We start from the raw sequence: 18675 nt of genomic DNA, 5'->3' as shown, positions 1-18675 counted from the left end.
GCACAGGCTCCAAGGGCACGGGCATCAGTAATTGTGGCTCGTGGGCTCTAGAGCACAGGCTCAGTAGTTGTGGCGCACGGGCTTAGTTGCTCCGCAGCATGTGGGATCTTCCCGGACCAGGGCTTGAACCCGTGTCCCCTGCATTGGCAGGCAGATTCTTAACCACTGTGCCACCAGGGAAGCCCTCACTGCTCCTTTAAAGCTGTCTTTTCTGTTGCCTTCTGGGACACTGCTTTTTCCTCAGTACCTCTTCCCTCCATGAATGCCTCTCTCACTGGCTTCTCTTGCTCCTTCTGAGTCTTCCATGTTGACGTTCCCTGGGTCCTAACCATTTTCTTGTTTTCTACTCTGTATTCTTTGGCAGTCTCATTTGCGTTAGCCACGGGGGTCATTTGGTTGCATGGAATGCAAGGAATCATAAGTTGAAAGGGTTACAGGGTGATCTCCAGAGTCTGGTGTCTGGATGCATCTGAGCTTTATGAAAACTAAACTTTATTGGGCAGTTACTCTCTCTTTCTCTTTTTATGAGGCCTTGTGTTTCTTCATTTTTATATCTTTCTGTGTGTCTCCTACATTTAGTTCTCTGCATTCCTGCCGTTGCTTGTGTGTGAGCCACGGTGGCTGTCCCTCAAATGGTAATGTAAACCCCTGCAGCTACATGATTCTAAAGATGCAAACACAAGCAATCTGGTTGGCTGAGGTTTTCTTCTCCTCCATGGGTCAGTGGTCTATCTATTTAGTTCCGTAAACTATGGCCGGTGAGATGGTTACATAAATCAAACATGGCTCGTTAGGGCCACTTGTTTAACTACAAATGAGGGCGATTTTCTAACTACAAGATATAGATAAGGAGGTGATGATAGAGCCTTTTCCTGCATTCTTTCCTAAGCCCAGGACCTGTATCTCACAGTGTACTTGACACGGTCATCTGGATGTTACCCAGACAGGTCCTGTATTCAACACATCCCAAATTGCCCAGTATTTTCACTCGTGTACCTAGCTGTCCAAGTTAGGAACCTAGAATCATACTGTATTTAGTCCTGCCCATCATCTCTCCCTGTCACCAACTACAATCAATCACTTCGAACTCAGAAAGATGCTTGCATCTGGTTTCTCTTCTCCATCCCCATTACCTCTGTTCTAGCCCAGGGCCTCTTCATCTCTTGACTTGGCCATAATAGTTTCCTAATAAAGTTTTCTATAAGAACAAATATAATGATAATGGTAGTAGTTTATTGAGTGCTTACTGTAAATCAGACTTTCTATACTGAGTCTTTTATATGGATCATCTCATTTAATTCTTCACTGACCTTATGCTGTAGATTCTATTAATAGTCCATTTTATCAGTGAGGTTCAGAGAGGTTAAATAACCTGTTCGAGGTCATACCACTAGAAAGAAGAAGAACTAAAATACTAGAACTCAGGCAGCCTAAAGTCTGGCACCTGTGCTCTCAACCTCTGCGCTGCTGACACCGGTCTGTCTACCTTTCCAGGCTCATGGTGTCATACTCCTCTCAGACCGTAAGCTCTTGCTGAACTGTTTGACATGCTATTTATGACACTGTATCTTCGCTCATGGGGCTCCCTCTGCGTGGATTACCTTCCCCAGCTCTGTTCTGCCTGGACAACACCAACTTAACACCTCCTCAATAGATGCTTTCCTGACTCTCCCACCTGGAATTGACTGGCCTTTCCTTTGTGCCCTCCCTGTATTCATTATGTACTTCTGTTATAGCACCTGCAACATTCATCTTTCTGCCAGATTGTAACTTGACGGTTGATGTTTTGTCCTGTTTTTTTTTAGTCGGGACAAAGGAGGAAGGGAGAGAGACAGGGAGAAAAAGCCCTGCAATTTTCCTCTAATTTCTTCAACATTTACCAGTTAGTTGCCTCTGGTTTGGTGGCACATAACTCTGTCATGGTGCAGAGCCCTTCACAGCCTGTTTCCAACCAGGCATTGTCCCCTGCATAGCCTGTGCTGTAGCCGTACGAAACATCTCACTGCTTCCTAAACACTGTACTTTCGTACCTCTTTGCTTATTCATTTCTCTCTCCCTTGAATGCATGTCTTGTCCTCCTCTGCCTGGCCATCACCCACTTACCCTTCAAGACCCAGGTCCAGTATCCCCTTCCTGAGGCTCTGACCTCCATCCCTTGGACTAAATTAATTGCAGCTCCATCTCTGTGCCACACCACTTTGAAGAGATGGGCTTGTGTGTTCACACGTTGGTGTCCTCTGCTCCTTGAGGCCTAGGACTTGTGCACTGTCTCAGCCAAGTACTGCACCCGGAGCATGAGAAGTATCCAGTAAGGATTTGTTACCATGAGTAAATAATAGCTCAGTAGTCTTTTTAGCTTACAAAGCATATTCTAATATGACTTGATCCTTACAGTAACCCTGAAGGAGGTAAAGGTATTTTATCCTTTCAGTTTTAACAGTTGAGGAAAGTGAGAATTAGAAGAATGAAGTGACTTTCCCAAGGTCATACAGCTAGTGAAGGATGGAGCTAAAGAGCAGGCATGAGGCTTCTGGCCAGAACTACTTGCTGTTACTATTAAATATGCCCCCACCTTGCTCTGCTTTCATACCTCATCTCTTAACAATTGGAAGAACTGAATTTATCCTGCCTCAAGCTTGCCCCCCTAAACTCTGTAGCTGGATGCAAGTGCTCTGCCTCCCTGCTCTTCACTTGCAGCTGATGTTGCCTGTTGAACTTCTGCCTCAGTTCTGTGTGATGACAGGAGGCCCAGGGAGGGAGAAACTAGACGAACACATAGCATTGTTAGAAATTGGAGGCCAGCCAGAGCTTTACTTAAATCCTTGGCAATTTTTCATCTCTTCTCAGGCCCCCAGCCTTACAGTTCCAATGGCATTTTCTCATCTTGGAATATTTCACAGAGATTCACTGCTCATCGGAATCATTGCTCCATGTTGGAATTCTTTGAACTTTGGGCTGAGAATTAGGGATCAAATCTGTTTTTTGTAATTCAGGCATCCTTTGCTTTGCTCCCCAAGTACACATGAACTACATTAGTGTTGCCATTGGCAAGTAGAATGATGTAAGATCAAAACAGCCAAGCCCCTCAAGTGCTAGATTTAGTTGACCTAATCTCTTGGATTCCCAAGTATCTCTTTAGGAAACAGTTTGTTCTTGCATAAGCAAATCAATGCCTCTTTATTAGCTGAGAACACTGTTGGTCCAATCATAAAAGAGATTTAAGGATGTAAGCATCTGAAATATATAAATAACCTAATTTAGAACACAAGTCCTACAAATCGAAGAGTTCTGCTCATATGCCAGAACCATCACAAATAAAAACCTAGGGCTTCCCTGGTGGCGCAGTGGTTGAGAGTCCGCCTGCCGATGCAGGGGACACGGGTTCGTACCCTGGTCTGGGAGGATCCCACATGCCGCGGAGCAGCTGGGCCCATGAGCCATGACTGCTGAGCCTGCACATCCGGAGCCTGTGCTCCGCAACGGGAGAGGCCACAGCAGTGAGAGGCCTGCGTACTGCAAAAAAAAAACAAAAACCCTAGAGTTTTAAGTGAGATTTTATTCACATTATCCTTGATATATCTCTGGGTTCTGGTAGCTGATAAAGTATCCCAAAGAGAACTTCAAGAAAGGCTGAAACGATGAGACAGAACTGAGAGCATGAGCTCCTGAAAAGGAGGAGGAAGGCTTTCTCTGGTCAGTTTCTACTGACTGCGGAGGTTAGTGGGTAGAAAGGAAGGAAAGCATTTAATCTAACAGATGGACTAATTCTTTCCATCTTTAGTCATGTATGCAGTCTAGAAGCAACTGGCCTTCCTGGAATTTTAGTTAAGAATTCCAGATAAACCTGCAAAAGTTTTTAACTCCAAAGTTTTACTAATGTTCTCAATTTTTCTCCGCCTCTTTGAGGCTCTCTAGCTGAACACAGGGTGGGAGAATGCTCTAATGGTTCCAGGCACTCTCTCTTGCGCAGCCTCTGTGCTGTGGCCACATGAGATGGAGACTGGCAGTGGAGTGTAATTTAAGAGATTGATGGAGTCGTGCTGGTCAGATGCTGAGGAGAGGAATGTTTCCTTTGTTGCCCAACTGTGACTGTATGGTGGTGGTTTTTGACCATGTCTGCCTAGGCCTGCGTTTTCAGGGCTTGATTTCACCCTGAATGCATCTCGACCCCCACTGAAGGTTTTGGTTCTACATTGGGACTTGGATTCTCTACTCCCTGAGCATTAGTGCCTGCCTATTAAGTAAAGATACCCTTGGTGGATTTTAGAATCCTCCTCATCCGCAGAGAATTGTTGTTAATCAGGGTTGGCTGTTACCACTGTCAGATTCCTTAAAACTTAAGGAACTCTCAAAACAGGCGATAGGATTCTCATCTGCAAAGAGCCTCACACTTTGCTCCCCCATCGCACTCTACTTACTCCAAAAGGGGCCCTCAGCCCCCACTCTTATTCCCTGTGTTCGAGCACGGTTCTCTCCAGAGTGAAAAGTCTGTGACAACTGTTATCTGTTTTTTTTTAGTATTGGGCTTTTCTGGAGGATAAATTTGGCCTTTGAATCAGTATGGAATTTTCCCTCTTACAGTTTAGAAATCTGTAAATTCAGAAATCCATCTGAAGCTACCAGGCTCACTCTTACTTTCCCTGTATCTTTTAATAAGTATAGATGAGAGTAAATAACATACTCTTCTCTTTAAAACTTTCTCCTCTGACCTGTATATTGCTCTTCAACATAATGTGGATCAAGGAAATTGAGCTGCTTGTGTTTTCTTTTAAGAGTCTTCGAGCAAAACTTTTCTAGATCAGGCTTTCTGCAGGTGTTAAAGAATACTACATGACAGTTGTTGGTTCTTTTTTTGTGGGGGGGCTCTTATAATTTAATAATGTTGTTAATATGTTGTTTCTACCCTTCAAGCATCATGGAAGCCTTGTGAGGGGAAAGAGCATTGAACTCAGAGTCAAGAGACAGTGATCTGACACTTTCCAGCTAAATGGTCTTACAAAGTTATTTAACTTCTCTAGACAGTGCTTTTCTCACGTGTAAACTGAGTGTATTAGAGTTAAGTAATCTTTAAAGTCCCTTTGGGCTCAGATTCTGATTCCAAGCACTTAAGTGCAATTTATTCCCTTTGCTAAAGCCACTTAGAAACTGGGGGAAGCTGTTTATTTTTTCATAACTTCAAGCCAATCTTCTAAAAATTGGGAGAGCAGAGTTTTCCTTGGCTTACTAATGCATGGTGATTGGGGAGGATTGGCTTGGTCTCAAAATTTAGTCATTCATTAATTTTTTTTTTGGCTGTGTTAGGTCATCGTTACTGTGCGTGGGCTTTCTCCAGTTGCGGTGAGCGGGGCTACTCTTTGTTGAGGTGCTCAGCCTTCTGATTATGGTGGCTTCTCTTGTTGCGGAGCCTGGGCTTTAGGCGCGTGGGCTTCAGTAGTTGTGGCACACGGGCTCAGTAGTTGTGGCTCACGGGCTCTAGAGTGCAGGCTCAGTAGTTGTGGCACACAGGCTTAGTTGCTCCGTGGCATGTGGGATCTTCCCGGACCAGAGCTCGAACCAGTGTCCCCTGCATTGGCAGGTGGATTCTTAACCACTGCACCACCAGGGAAGCCCCATTCATTAATTTTTAAAAATAGCTATGTTGAGATTTAATTCACATATCACATAATTCACCCATTTAAAGTGTACATTTCAATGGCTTTTATTGTATTCACAGAGTTTCGCAGCCATCACCACAATCAATTTTAGAATATTTTCCTCATCCCCCAAAAGAAACCCTGTACCCTTTAATCATTATCCCTAACCAACCCCCCATCCTCTCCCCCAGCCCTAGGCAACCACCAATCTACTATCTGTCTCTATAGATTTGCCGATTCTAGATATCTCATACAAATTGAATTATACAATATGTGGTTCTTTGTAAGTGGCTTCTTTCACATGTCATAATATTTAGGCATTTGGATTATTTTCACTTTTTGGCTATTGTGAACAATGAATGCTGCTATGAACATTCATTCATGTACAAGTTTTGTTTTTGTTTTTTTCTGGACATATGTTTTTAATTCTCTTGGATATATACCTAGGAGTGGAATTACTAAGTCTTATGGTAAATTGTGTTTAGCCTTTTGAGGAACTGTCAGACTGTTTTCCAAAGCAGCTGCATCATTTTACATTCTCACTGGGAGTGTATGAAGGTTCCAGTTTCTCTATAGCCTCATCAACACTTATTATCTTTTTTTTTTTTGCGGTACGCAGGCCTCTCGCTGTTGTGGCCTCTCCCGTTGCGGAGCACAGGCTCCGGATGCGCAGGCTCAGTGGCCATGGCTTACGGGCCCAGCCGTTCCGCGGCATGTGGGATCTTCCCGGACCTGGACACGAACCCGCGTCCCCTACATCGGCAGGGAAGCCCCTATCTGTCTTTTTGATTATAGCCATCCTAGTGGTTGTGAAGTGGTATCTCACTGTAGTTTGATTTACATTTTCCTTATGGCTAATGATATTGAGCATCTGTTCATGAGTTTGTTAGCCATTTGTACATATTCCTTGGAGATTTCTAAAGAACTAATTTTGATGGTGATTTTCACAGGGAGTACAAACAGGTAAGGACCTGGATAGTTGAAGTTTTTCACTCATCTTGTTTGTTAACAGAGCAGCATGATTATTTGTTGGAAAGAAACATATATATGGATGATTTCTGAGCACTCTTGGCTTCACTTGGCTGCCTCTCATACTTTTCTGGTGCTTAGTCCACCAGACTTTTTCTTAGGAGATTTGTGGAAAACTTCAGAGGCAATGTAGCATGTACAGAAATGGTGAAGACTTCAGAAGGGGGCAGACCTGGATTTGATTGGCCTGGTCATTAAGCCGTATGATCGTGGGATGTTAATTGAGCCCTCCAAATCCCCCCTCTGCATCTGAACATTTTTTGATGTAAAAGCACTAGTAAGTGTTAGCGAGTTTTTTTTTTTTAATTATCATAGTTCCTTATTTTTTATTATTTATTTTTTATTTTTGGCTGTGTTGGATCTTTGTTGCTGCACTTGGGCTTTCTCTAGTTGCGGTGAGTGGGGGCTGCTCTTCGTTGCGGTGCGCGGGCTTCTCATCGCGGTGGCTTCTCTTGTTGCGGAGCACGGGCTCTAGGCGCGCGGGCTTCAGTAGTTGTGGCTCGCGGGCTTCAGAGCGCAGGCTCAGTAGTTGTGCACAGGCTTAGTTGCTCTACGGCATGTGGGATCTTCCTGGACCAGAGCTCGAACCCGTGTCCCCTGCATTGGCAGGCAGATTCTTAACCACTGTACCACCAGGGAAGCCCCTAGTTCTTTATCCTTCTCTAGGCAGAGCTGTGTCCAGTATGCTTTAGAAACAGACTACTGTTCTCTGTTGAAAATTATCTGAAAAAAAAAAAATCTTACTACACTCCCTTCCCCCATTACTTTTGTCTATATCTCTCTACTGGTTTTCATAGTTACTTAGTTATTATAATCACACAAAGACTGAGAAACAGTAAACTAGGACTCATGTAAATTTCTTGTAAGGTGGTTGAATTTTGCTATTCACAGGTGTAAAACATAAACCGGAATTTTCAGAAGGAGATATTGGGGCCTTGATGTAAAACTAACTTTACATTTCAAGTACTTCCTTTTTCTTGGTGTTTGGTATCCTACTGATAACACGATCTCACCTGGTCCGCAACCCTGTGTAATTTATTTAAATAATTACTTGATGACCACTCCCGATTTTTATACCCTATGTTCAGGCCTTACCTGTCAATAATAAATCCCTCATTATTGTTTCTTCTCTTCTTTTTTTTTATAAATTTAATTTAATTTATTTATTTATTTTTGGCTGCACTGGGTCTTCGTTGCTGCGTGTGGGCTTTCTCTAGTTGTGGCGAGTGGGGGCTACTCTTCATTGCAGTGCGTGGGCTTCTCATTGCGGTGGCTTCTCTTGTTGTGGAGCACGGGTTCTAGGCGCGCGGGCTTCAGTAGTTGTGGCACGTGGGCTCAGTAGTTTGGCTCGTGGGCTCCAGAGCGCAGGCTCAGTAGTTGTTGCACATGGGCTTAGTTGCTCCGCGGCATGTGGGATCTTCCCGGACCAGGGATTGAACCCGTGTCCCCTGCATTGGCAGGTGGATTCTTAACCACTGCACCACCAGGGAAGTCCCTGTTTCTTCTCTTCTTAATCCTAATAACAAGTATTTAATAATTTCTGACTTTTTAAAACCTACTGTTCATTTAAAAACTGATTTCCATTCCACCACTCTCTGGAAAATTATTCTCACAAAAAGCACTCTTATTTGTAGGAAAATTCAGAAAGCCTTTCTTAGTTTTCGTCCTCCTTGTCCTGTAGCATTTGATACTGGTGATCATCTCTTCCTTGATTATACTTTCTTGGTTTGTTGCCTACCTCTTTCACTGCCTTTTCCCCTACCCGCCCCCCCCCCACCTTTGTTGATTGCTTTCCCATCTCCTGCCTTCTAATTTTGGCTATTCCTTCAGGCTCAGTCCTTAGCCCTCCACTCTTCTTTTTTGCCCTAACCCAGAAAGCCCAACATTTCCCATGTCTTTAGCTAGCACCTCTATGCATATGACTTCTAAACTTAAGTTCTCATCTGCCCCAGATTAAATTCTGGTATTTTCAGCTGCTTCAAGAACATTTCCATTTGTAGCTCCTTTGCTGTTGTTTTAAATTCAACATACTTCAGATTGAACTTGTCAAATCAAACTTCCTTTCCAACTCTTATGACCTGCTAATTTCTTGAGTGGTGCACTGTGGTTGAACCCTTGGACCCACATGAGGGAGGGGTCTTGAAATCTTAGAGCCACTGGTGTGTTGGAGTCAACTGTCATGGGCTCGTGAGAGCCAAATATTAAACTTTCAGGAATTTTGTGAGCTATTTGCTAAGCACAGCCATTATTAAAAATTAAATTATGTAAACTTACAATTAAATAAATTTTATTTAAAATAAAGGTAATAAATATTCAAAGCTCATCACTTCAGTTACTTTACTATGTTATTACCATCTGTGCTCTTGAGGTCAGTTATGTCTGTTGTATCTCTCTGATGGAAATTCTATATATTGGTGTGCTACTGTACATTTCTTCCCAACATTGCTTTTAGTGATATTATATTAATAGCTTGAAATTGGTCATTTCAAGAGAGTATTTACACCATGGAAATCAACAAGTGATACAAGTCTGGGGTAAATGCATTGTTTCATTCATTGTCTAAACTTAAGAAAGTGAGGGAGAAAATGTTAGTATTGCAGATTAAACTAAAATATGTGTCATATTGTCAGTAGCACAAAAAAATTGAAGAAATAGTCTTTAAATATTTGAAACCTATATTTAATTTTTAAATATTTGAAACCTATTATTCAATTTATCATGAACCATTTTCTCCAGTTGGGTTATCTACCTGTCAACTTCTTATTCCTTCGCACACACGTACAAACATGCATATCTTGCATGTTTCCACCCCTATACCTAGCCTTATGTGGTTTTCCCCTGCTCTTTCTTTCTATCAAACATTTTCTAATCCTTCAAGTCCTTTCTTTTCTAGGAAGTTTACTGAGATGTTTCCACCCTTTATCTTTTCTGATTTGCAATCTGTTTTGAATGCTAGAATATTATAGTTGGAAAGGACTTATAGTTCAATCTTCCACGTGAATGTAGAAATTCCAATATCCTAGTCTCTGCTTGAAAAACTCCAGTGACTAGAAATCCACTATTCTGAGAGTAAACCCTTTCTCTTATTGTCTAGAAAATTAATTATGTTGAAAAGAATCTTCTTCCTTGTAATTTCCAATTGTCTTCTGATTCTGTGTTTGAGCATATTGGTGAAGTTGTCACTAGACTTGGAATGAATCAGTCACTTTAGGCACTTCCCACAGCTATGTGACCATAACTTCTCAGAGCCTTAGCTTCCTCAGTTTCTGTTATAGAATGGGAGTGATAAGTAAACTTCACAGGGCAGTTGTTTGGATTAAGTAAATAAAATGAGATTATGTCTGATTACAAAGCATTGTAGTAATGGCAAAGACTAATATCAGAAAGACCAGGGCTTCCCTGGTGGCGCAGTGGTTGGGAGTCCGCATGCCGACGCAGGGGACACGGGTTCGTGCCCCGGTCTGGGAAGATCCCACATGCCGCGGAGCGGCTGGGCCCGTGAGCCATGGCCGCTGAGCCTGCGCATCTGGAGCCTGTGCTCCGCAACGGGAGAGGCCACAACAGTGAGAGGCCCTCGTACCGCAAAAAAAAAAAAAAGACCAAACTGAGGCCCGTCTTTCCACTTGTGACCTTAGGCAAGTTACTTAACCTCTTTGTGTCTCATTTCCTCATGTGTAAAACAGGAATAATAATACCTACCTTATGGATATGAGGGATAGATGAGATAACATCTAAAGCATTAGCACAATGTTTGACATTACCCACACATTTTTCTAAAGTGATATCTATTTGTTTTTGCATAGTTTCAGTTATAAAATTAGAATTGTTTTTTCCCAAAAGGAAAGTATTTCTCAAGTTCACTATTAGAAGTATTTGGTAAGGGGCTTCCTTGGTGGCGCAGTGGTTAAGAATCCGCCTGCCAATGCAGAGGACACGGGTTCAAGCCCTGGTCCAGGAAGATCCCACATGACATGGAGCAACTAAGCCCATGTGCCACAACTACTGAGCCTGCGCTTTGGAGCCCACGATCCACAACTGCTGAAGCCCACGTGCCACAACTACTGAAGCCCTTGTGCTTAGAGCCCATGCTCTGCAACAAGAGAAGCCACCGCAGTGAGAAACCCATGCACTGCAACAAAGAGTAGCCCCCACTCTCCGCAACTGGAGAAAGCCTGCACGGAGCAACGAAGACCCAACTCAGCCAAAAATAAATTAAAAAAAAAAAGTATTTGGTAAGAAAGGGGTTAAATTAAGGTACACCGTATGGAATACTGGGTATCTAGCATTTTAGTTTCCTTCGTAGCACTCTGGAAGGCTTTTCTGACTCTGACTGGTCTCATCTGTCCATCATTGGCCGTCATTTCACATTTTGGTCCATAATAATTCCTGAGATGTTTCAGGATGATTAAGACTCCCCATCCCTAGTCCAAACTTTCTGGAGTATTTTTCATGGTTGGCTGGAGTATGTAATGGACCTGGCTTCAATTTACTTATTAATTATAAATTTACTTATTTATTTTATTTTTGGCCGCTTTGCGTGTTTGTTGCTGCACGCGGGCTTTCTCTAATTGTGGTGAGTGGGGGCTACTGTTCGTTGCCGTGCGTGGGCTTCTCATTGCGGTGGCTTCTCTTGTTGCGGAGCATGGGCTCTAGGGGCGTGGGCTTCAGTAGTTGTGGCTCACAGGCTCAGTAGTTGTGGCTTGCGGGCTCTAGAGCACAGGCTCAGTAGTTGTGGCACACGGGCTTAGTTGCTTCGCGGCATGTGCGATCTTCCTGGACCAGAGCTCGAACCCGTGTCTCCTGCATTGGCAGGTGGATTCTTAACCACTGTGCCACCAGGGAAGTCCCTGGCCTCAATTTAAAAAAAACACACATACACTTCTGTTAAGTGTTACCATTTCATATGTATTGTACTCCAACCTGAAAATTCCTGAATTTTTTGTTGTTTCCAGTTTCAGATTCTTTAATTTGTGTTTACTTAGGACCAGAGATTCTTGTGTAGATAATAAAATAATTCAAGATAGATAAAAATCAGTCTGTTTCACTCTCATGCACAGGTCCGGAAGCACATCAATGATCTTTATGAAGATCTGCGGGATGGCCATAACCTGATCTCTCTGCTGGAGGTCCTCTCAGGCATCAAACTGGTGAGCTTCTCTCTTCTCCTAATGAGTTGACCTCACAGGTGTGGCCCTATTAATGACATATGGGTCCACCTTGTTGAGTGCTAGGGCAGTGACTGTCACTGTGTGCTCTGTTACATGGGAGGAAAAAGTAGAAGAGGTAATTGGTGGACTTTATTTATAACTCAGACTTAACACTTTATAAATGCTGTAATTTCATCTTAATTTAACCTGATGTATCATATATTCTCATTTCTTGATGGAATCAAGTATCAGTTCTGTTCCTTTCATATTTGCATGTTTTCTCCTTACTTGTTCTTTATCTATTTATAGATGCTAGTGTTTCAGGAATAGCAGATTTACATTTAAAGATTTTTGAATAAGGTGTATTTTTCTTCCTACAGCTTTATTTCTAGTCTATATAGACTCCTCCTATTTTTGCTTCTACCTATGAATTGTTCTATTTCTGTATTCAGCAAAGACCTGAAATTTACATTTAAAAGCCCAGGTATTTAGAGTCATTTTTTTCCAAATCACCTACTTTCTCCCTTCTGGGATTCACTGTCTTTCACAGGGTTGGAGAAGTGCTGAAGTTGCTGTCTGAGCATAGCCCCAGACGGAGTACATCTGGGCTCCTTGGATAATTAAACATGCCTGCTTCCTCCCCAGATGTATTAAATGTGGCTTGTGGAAACACTTACCTGTCTGAGGGCAAAGGCTGTCTGAACCTCTTGGCTCTTGAGTTCTTATCTTCACTTTGTTTGAGGGATCAGCGTAACCTCTCTGTGGGCTCATTGTTTCCTATATGGGAGCCTAATGGAAGCCTGTGATCCTATGCAGCTCCTGCTCTAACTCGAGCGTTGTAGACAACATACTTTTCATTTAGAAAAGGCCAGGGCTGAATACTGGAAACACCTGTGAGGGAGGAGTGCTCTGGAGAGGCACACCGCTCGAGGAGCTGGTGGAGCCAGCGTGCTCACCGCCTTTGGTGATTCTTAGTCATTGTTTGTTGTGTTTCAAGAGCAGGATTTGGCACATTAGATTTCACTCCCTAAGTAATAGCTTCTTCCACGGTTGGAGCTTGCCTTCCCCTGGGGCCTTTGTTTTGGTTTCACTTTTTTTTTTGGTCTTACAGTAGAATTAATTTTATAATGTTTAATGGCCTAAAATTGACAGATGCTTTTATTAACATAGCCAGTACATATGATTTCTAGTTCTTCTCTGGCCCTCATTTATAAATCTCCTAAGTAATCAGAATTTTACTTTCACTGTGCTGGACTTAACAGTGCTCACAAAGTTATATTTTGGGCAGTTTGGCTGGTATATTTGATGAACTTGTAGTGATTTTATATTGAAAAGTGATTCTTTTCAGTGATGTTGCTTAAAAAACAGGTTAAAACCACTCCAATCTGATTTCTTTTTCTAACCTTTGAAAACCTACAGGTGTTTATGGAGATAGTCATAAAATATCATCTTTTCACCAAAAACCACCCAAATATGTCTTTCATGGTTATTCTCATCCTCCTCTCTGCCTTACTTGATTCACAGAAGTAGGGAGGGTGGGTGGCCGTGGAGAATTAAAGCTGTGTTTCAACAAAAGAAGTGTTCAGTATAACCATCTGCTCTGGTCTTAATTTGGTTTTTGCATCTTTCTGGAGGTGGGAGGGTATTTTCATATTTATTTTCACCTTTTTTTTCTGCATTCATTTCCTTTTCGTTCATGTGTTGTGAATTTCCTGTTACTCTGTCATGTCTTTCTCTTGGTTGGTGGCCAAAGGAGCCAGCAGGGCTGAAGACCCTCCGTCTGGTGAGCATGCCCTCCTGGCGCCATACAGACAGCAAGGAGCAGGAGGAAGATGATGATGATGATGTAGTAGGTCCTCCTGGGGCCACCAGCATCCCAGCCGGCACTGCAGGGCCATCAGAGAGTTTGGGGTTCTCTAGGTCTCCAAGTAGCTCAGTTACCGATTGCCTTCTTCCCTGTCTGCCTGGGAATTTGGGTCCCAAAGAAAGTGGTTAAAACTAATTGTGCCTCTTGCCATTGTTAGATGATCCTGGAGTGGGAATTGTTTTGCTTATCTGAGAGTAGCTGGCACGAAAAGAATAAGGGTGTTCGGTGGCATCAAGTCCCTTTGTGACCTGGAGACCCATGGCTTTCTGGTGGCCTTGCTATGTTGTCTGAGTCGAGATCACAGAATCGTGGAAAGCTTAGTTGACAGCACGACAGTTATTGCTTATGACTCCACACTCCAGACTAACGGGGACTGTCCACCTCTCTGGCCTCCAGGTTCTCACCACACACCATGTCATTTGTTTTCAGAAGAGCCTGTTGTTTGCAAACCACTCACTGCATGGAGATACTCTGCTTGGTCAATAACATCTCTAGTTGCTGTAGAGGACAGATATTTAACTTGCATGTTCTTAAGCGTTTTTTTGGTGGGGAGTACTTAGGAGTAAAGATTAGAGTGTGTAAGAAGGCCATTTTCTGCTTGCAGGCTCTAAGCTGTAGCCTGTGATCTTTCTCCAGAAAGAGGGCTTAGGCAATATCCCCATTCCCTGTCCTCTTAAAGTCATCTTTTCACCTCATTGATCTCCCTTCCCATTGCCTTAGAGTCTTCAGTTTCACAGGCTCTGTCATCTTCTAAGCTATAGTCACAATTAGTTTAGCTGAAATGACTGAGAAGAGGTTCTCACTAAGAAGAGTTTTCCTAAAACTTTGACTTATGAAGTTATCCTGTTTCACAGAGAGGCCTCATCCTCTCTGTCGATTACTCTTCTTTGGAAGTTTTGCTTAGAAGGCTTAGGGGACTCCCACAGAGATGCTTCCACCCCATCTTTCCATGTGGTGGGTTACTTTTTGCCCATTTCAACCTGGGGCAGTGTTTCTTCTGTGCAGGTGCCCACAACAGAGCTACCTTGTATTTTATTGGCCTTTAATTAGTACCAATTTGACATTTACAAATGAATTGGGTATGATCTAGTGAGAGTAATGTTTTAGTCCCAATTGTAGTAAAATAAAAACAGCATTGGAAAGTGAGCAGGAGAGAATGTTCCAGAGGTAGGTAGCAGTCCCTGTACCCACTGGGGAAACACTTCCTGCACTTCTGGATGGATAGGAGTTGAGCAGTGGACGAGGCAGTGGGGACGGGCACCAGGGGCCCTGGGTGAAGGTGGGCCTCTCCCCCGTGGCTGTTATGACATCCAGGACTGAGTGACTGGCAGGAAATACCTTTCTTTGGAGGACTGTGTTGAACAGCCTTACGTCATCAAGGTCTTTTTTGCTCTGGGTATTTCATACTGGGGTAAAGGGTGGCTTTGCTACACCAACACCCATCTTCCTAGAAAATAGGTTTCTTCCTGATTTCTGCCTTCCATTCTAGGTTTTTTCACTTGCTTGTTGAGCATGTGTAACTCCTCATTCCCTAGTATAAAATTGGCTACCTCTAGTTTCTCTTGCCAGGTTTGTAATACAGTTGGCTGTGTCCGTTACTGTGCAGTATGCAATTAGGACTTTCTACCGTTCCTTACAATAGCATTTAACTGCGATTCTGGGAGCCATAGAGGCAAGTCTTTGTTCCCATTAACGTCACATCCAGAATCAAGTTCTGCCACGTACGACTGCAGAAGAACCCGTAGAGGAGCTGCGGCACTACCTAAGCGTTTGCATTCACACGAGCTGTGTGTTCACGGGGATCCTAGTGGTAAACAAGGCCTTCTGGGGCCTCAGCAAGCATGGTGAAAACACACACAGGTCCTGCCCTGGGGGGTGCTTTATAGGATGCTCCCATGCCTGGCTTCAGTCATGAGGAATTCTTTGTCGTCTTTTAGTCCTTGAGATGAAAGAGGAAAGTGGTCTGCACGGGTAAATTGGTGTAGCTGAAATTAACATCCCTTTTGTTTGTTTGTTTGCAGCCCCGGGAGAAGGGCAGGATGCGTTTTCACCGGCTGCAGAATGTGCAGATTGCCCTGGACTTCCTAAAGCAGCGACAGGTAAGAGTGTCCTGTGTGTTCCCCATTCTGCCAGGGAATGTTGGCATCGGGTCCCTAGATGTTCTCAGTGCCCCTGGTATGTCCTCAGTAAATCCGACCGATGCAGTTCTGAGTCTTGCTTGCTGGTGAGCAGCTGTATTGTGTTTGAACAAATCATTTGGTGGTCCTTACATAGAGTGTGTGGCCTGCCTGAGGGGGGGAGAGTCTTAGAGAAGAGCAAGATGTGAAAGATTGACTCACCTCGGGTGGAGGTCAAAGGGAAGATGAAAAATAAACCAGCTCAGAAGATGGGAAAAGGTACATCGTCTAGGAAGAGGGAAAACCAGAGTGCTCCATCATCATGAGAACTGGGTGAGGGGATGGTCAGGATGGCTGAACGGCACATGGAGCTGAGGCGAAGGTCTCAGCTGTGCAGCATTGGTGACTTAAGAGAACAGCCTCAGTAGAGCAGAAAAGTGTTTAGGACATAGTAAAGAAGCTTTTCCCTCTTTACTAAATAAGGAAGGAAGGATAAAGAAGGAAGATGGCAACATATTTTTAGACATAGGGGGAGAAGCCAACGAAGAGAGGAGAACAGAATGAGAGCAAGGAGGAGTACGAGTCAGAGCCTGTTACCCCGGAAGGTGCCTTGGAGATCCTCTAGTCCAGCCTTTTTGTTTCATACAGAAGGAAACTGAGAAATGACCTGCCCCAAATCACACAAGGTAGAGCAAAGCTGGGGCTTCCACTGAGGTCTCCTGACACTTGTTTAATGCTCCTTCCGTGCTGCTTTCTACACACGTTTCCTCCTCCCATTGCTTCCTAATTGATGGAACCAAGCCCAGGGATAGAGGGATGAGATACAGAGCACAGCTGACATGGTTTCTTTGAAAAAGAAAGGAAAAAAATGCCTCTTCTGTGATACAGGGAGGAGGAAGGAAGGAGGGATAAAGACAAAGAGAAAGTTTGTGGAGAGGAGGAAGGTGGATGGATGAGGGAGTCAGAGATCATCTGCCTAGAGGGCTGTTTGGAGAGAGTTGGTATAGCTGCAGTCGCCAGGCAACAGCACCGGCCACGATGACATTAGATGGTACACATATTTTTGGAGTTAGTTCATTTCTGTCACTCTTACCGGTAATTCTCATTAACTTGGGAAATTCTTTTTCTGTGTATTCCTGTAGCAATTTTCTTCTAATATAATACTTATTACTTTATTGTTATTTCTCTGTTTGCTGTAATGCATTGTAGGCCCGTGAGGACAGGGAACGTGATCTTACCTAACATTTTTATCTTCATCACCTGTCATCATGAATGGTCCATAATCAGCACTTAATAAATATTTGTTGAATAAGTTGATAAATGAAAAGAGGTAGGAGAATTGGAGGCTGACGTGTTTAGGGGACCAGAGAGAGCAGCGTTGGAATGTCTGTATGTAGAGTTACAGGAAACCAGAGAGGGCCTTAATGGGCAAAAGGTGAATTGAGAAGAACTGATTAGCTAGAAATATAAATAAGGATGGAGAGGAGATTGGTTACTTGGCTACAGTAAAAATGTGAGCGGTTAACAGTGGACACAGAGAAGGGCAGAGAGAGCTCTAGAGCAGGTCTTGCTTACGGTGAGATTGTAGCTGTGCAGGTGTCCAAAGCAGAGTGAAAATGAAAGTCATCAGAAGTGGGAAGGCAGACGAGTTGTACAGATGGGTGATACTTGGGTCATCGAGATGAGTGTGACAGTTATCAAGAAAGGTGGTAGAAGATGAGGTAGGAAAGGTAGGAGTTAGGTGTGAAGTCTCCGAGGAACAGATTGGCAGAGGTTGGAAGGTGGCTTGGCCAAGGAAGGTAGACTTCAGAAAACAAGGGGAAAGCTGACAGAGTTGGGACTGAGGAACGTGGACTTGGCTGATACTGCCAGCCTGCCAGCTGTGGGCTGCTTGTGATTAGAAAACCTGCACTCAGACCAGAAGCAGGTTGTCCCACTCCCAATATACAGAAGAGGAAACTGAGATGCAGAAAAGGGAAAGAATTTGCCCAGGTGTCTTGGTCATTCAGGTTGCTGTAACACAGTATCACAGCCCTGGTGGCTTATAAACAACAGACACTTATTTCTCACAGTTCTGAACGCTGGGAAGTCCTCAAGATCGAGGCAGATTTGGTATCTGGTGAGGTCCTGGTTCAGAGATGGCTTTTAGCTGTGACCTCACATGATGGAAAGGTCAAGGGAGCTTTCTGGGTCTCTCTTTTTTTTTTGTTTTTTTTTGCAGTACGCGGGCCTCTCACTGTTGTGGCCTCTCCAGTTGCGGAGCACAGGCTCCGGATGTGCAGGCTCAGTGGCCATGGCTCACGGGCCCAGCCGCTCTGCGGCATGTGGGATCTTCCTGGACCGGGGCACGAACCCGTGTCCCCTGCATCGGCAGGCGGACTCTCAACCACTGCGCCACCAGGGAAGCCCTCTGGGTCTCTCTTATAAAGATACTAATTCCATTCCCTCAAGGCCTAATCACCCCCAGAAGGTCCCACCTCCATATACCTTCAGATTGGGTGTTAGGATTTAACATATGAATTTTGGAGGGACATAAGCATTCAGTCTACAGCACCGGTCACCATAGTGTAAGGGAGAAGTGAGGCTTCTGTTTGAGGTCACTAGGTTCTTTAGTACATGAAGATTTCAGTTCAATTGAAGAGCTAAAGGGAGGGCAGCTCCAGGACCGTTTGCCACAGTTGTCAGGACCTCCATGAGGGTACAACAGGCACTTGCAGGGATAGAGGTGGAACTGGAAGTAGGCTGGTTTTCCTAGGACACTCTTGGTTTCAGCACTGAAAGGCCCACGTCCCAGGAAACCCCTCAGTTTCCAGCACCCAGGGATGGTTGGTCACCCTGGTGGGGGAAGGGCCTGTGTGTCTGTGCACATCGTGTTGCTGGAA

The 18675-nt window shown here is 43.9% G+C and overlaps 1 protein-coding gene across 1 annotated transcript in view; it reads left to right on the top strand.

The window, feature by feature from the left end:
- The window catches only part of MACF1 (microtubule actin crosslinking factor 1), a gene marked incomplete at its 5' end in the record, with an annotated part of 341097 nt that overhangs the window by 123109 nt on the left and 199313 nt on the right, over positions 1-18675 (top strand). Inside the window, 2 exons of the mRNA XM_082834746.1 lie at positions 11720-11809; positions 15698-15775. Coding sequence (XP_082690872.1) covers positions 11720-11809; positions 15698-15775 — 168 coding nt within the window. The remainder of the gene's footprint in view (positions 1-11719; positions 11810-15697; positions 15776-18675) is intronic.

Source organism: Leucopleurus acutus, assembly GCF_964270905.1.
Source record: "Leucopleurus acutus genome assembly, chromosome: 2".
Taxonomy (NCBI): domain Eukaryota; kingdom Metazoa; phylum Chordata; class Mammalia; order Artiodactyla; family Delphinidae; genus Leucopleurus; species Leucopleurus acutus.
The sequence above is the reverse complement of the archived record's forward strand: the minus strand, read 5'-3'. Positions and strand labels throughout refer to the sequence as shown.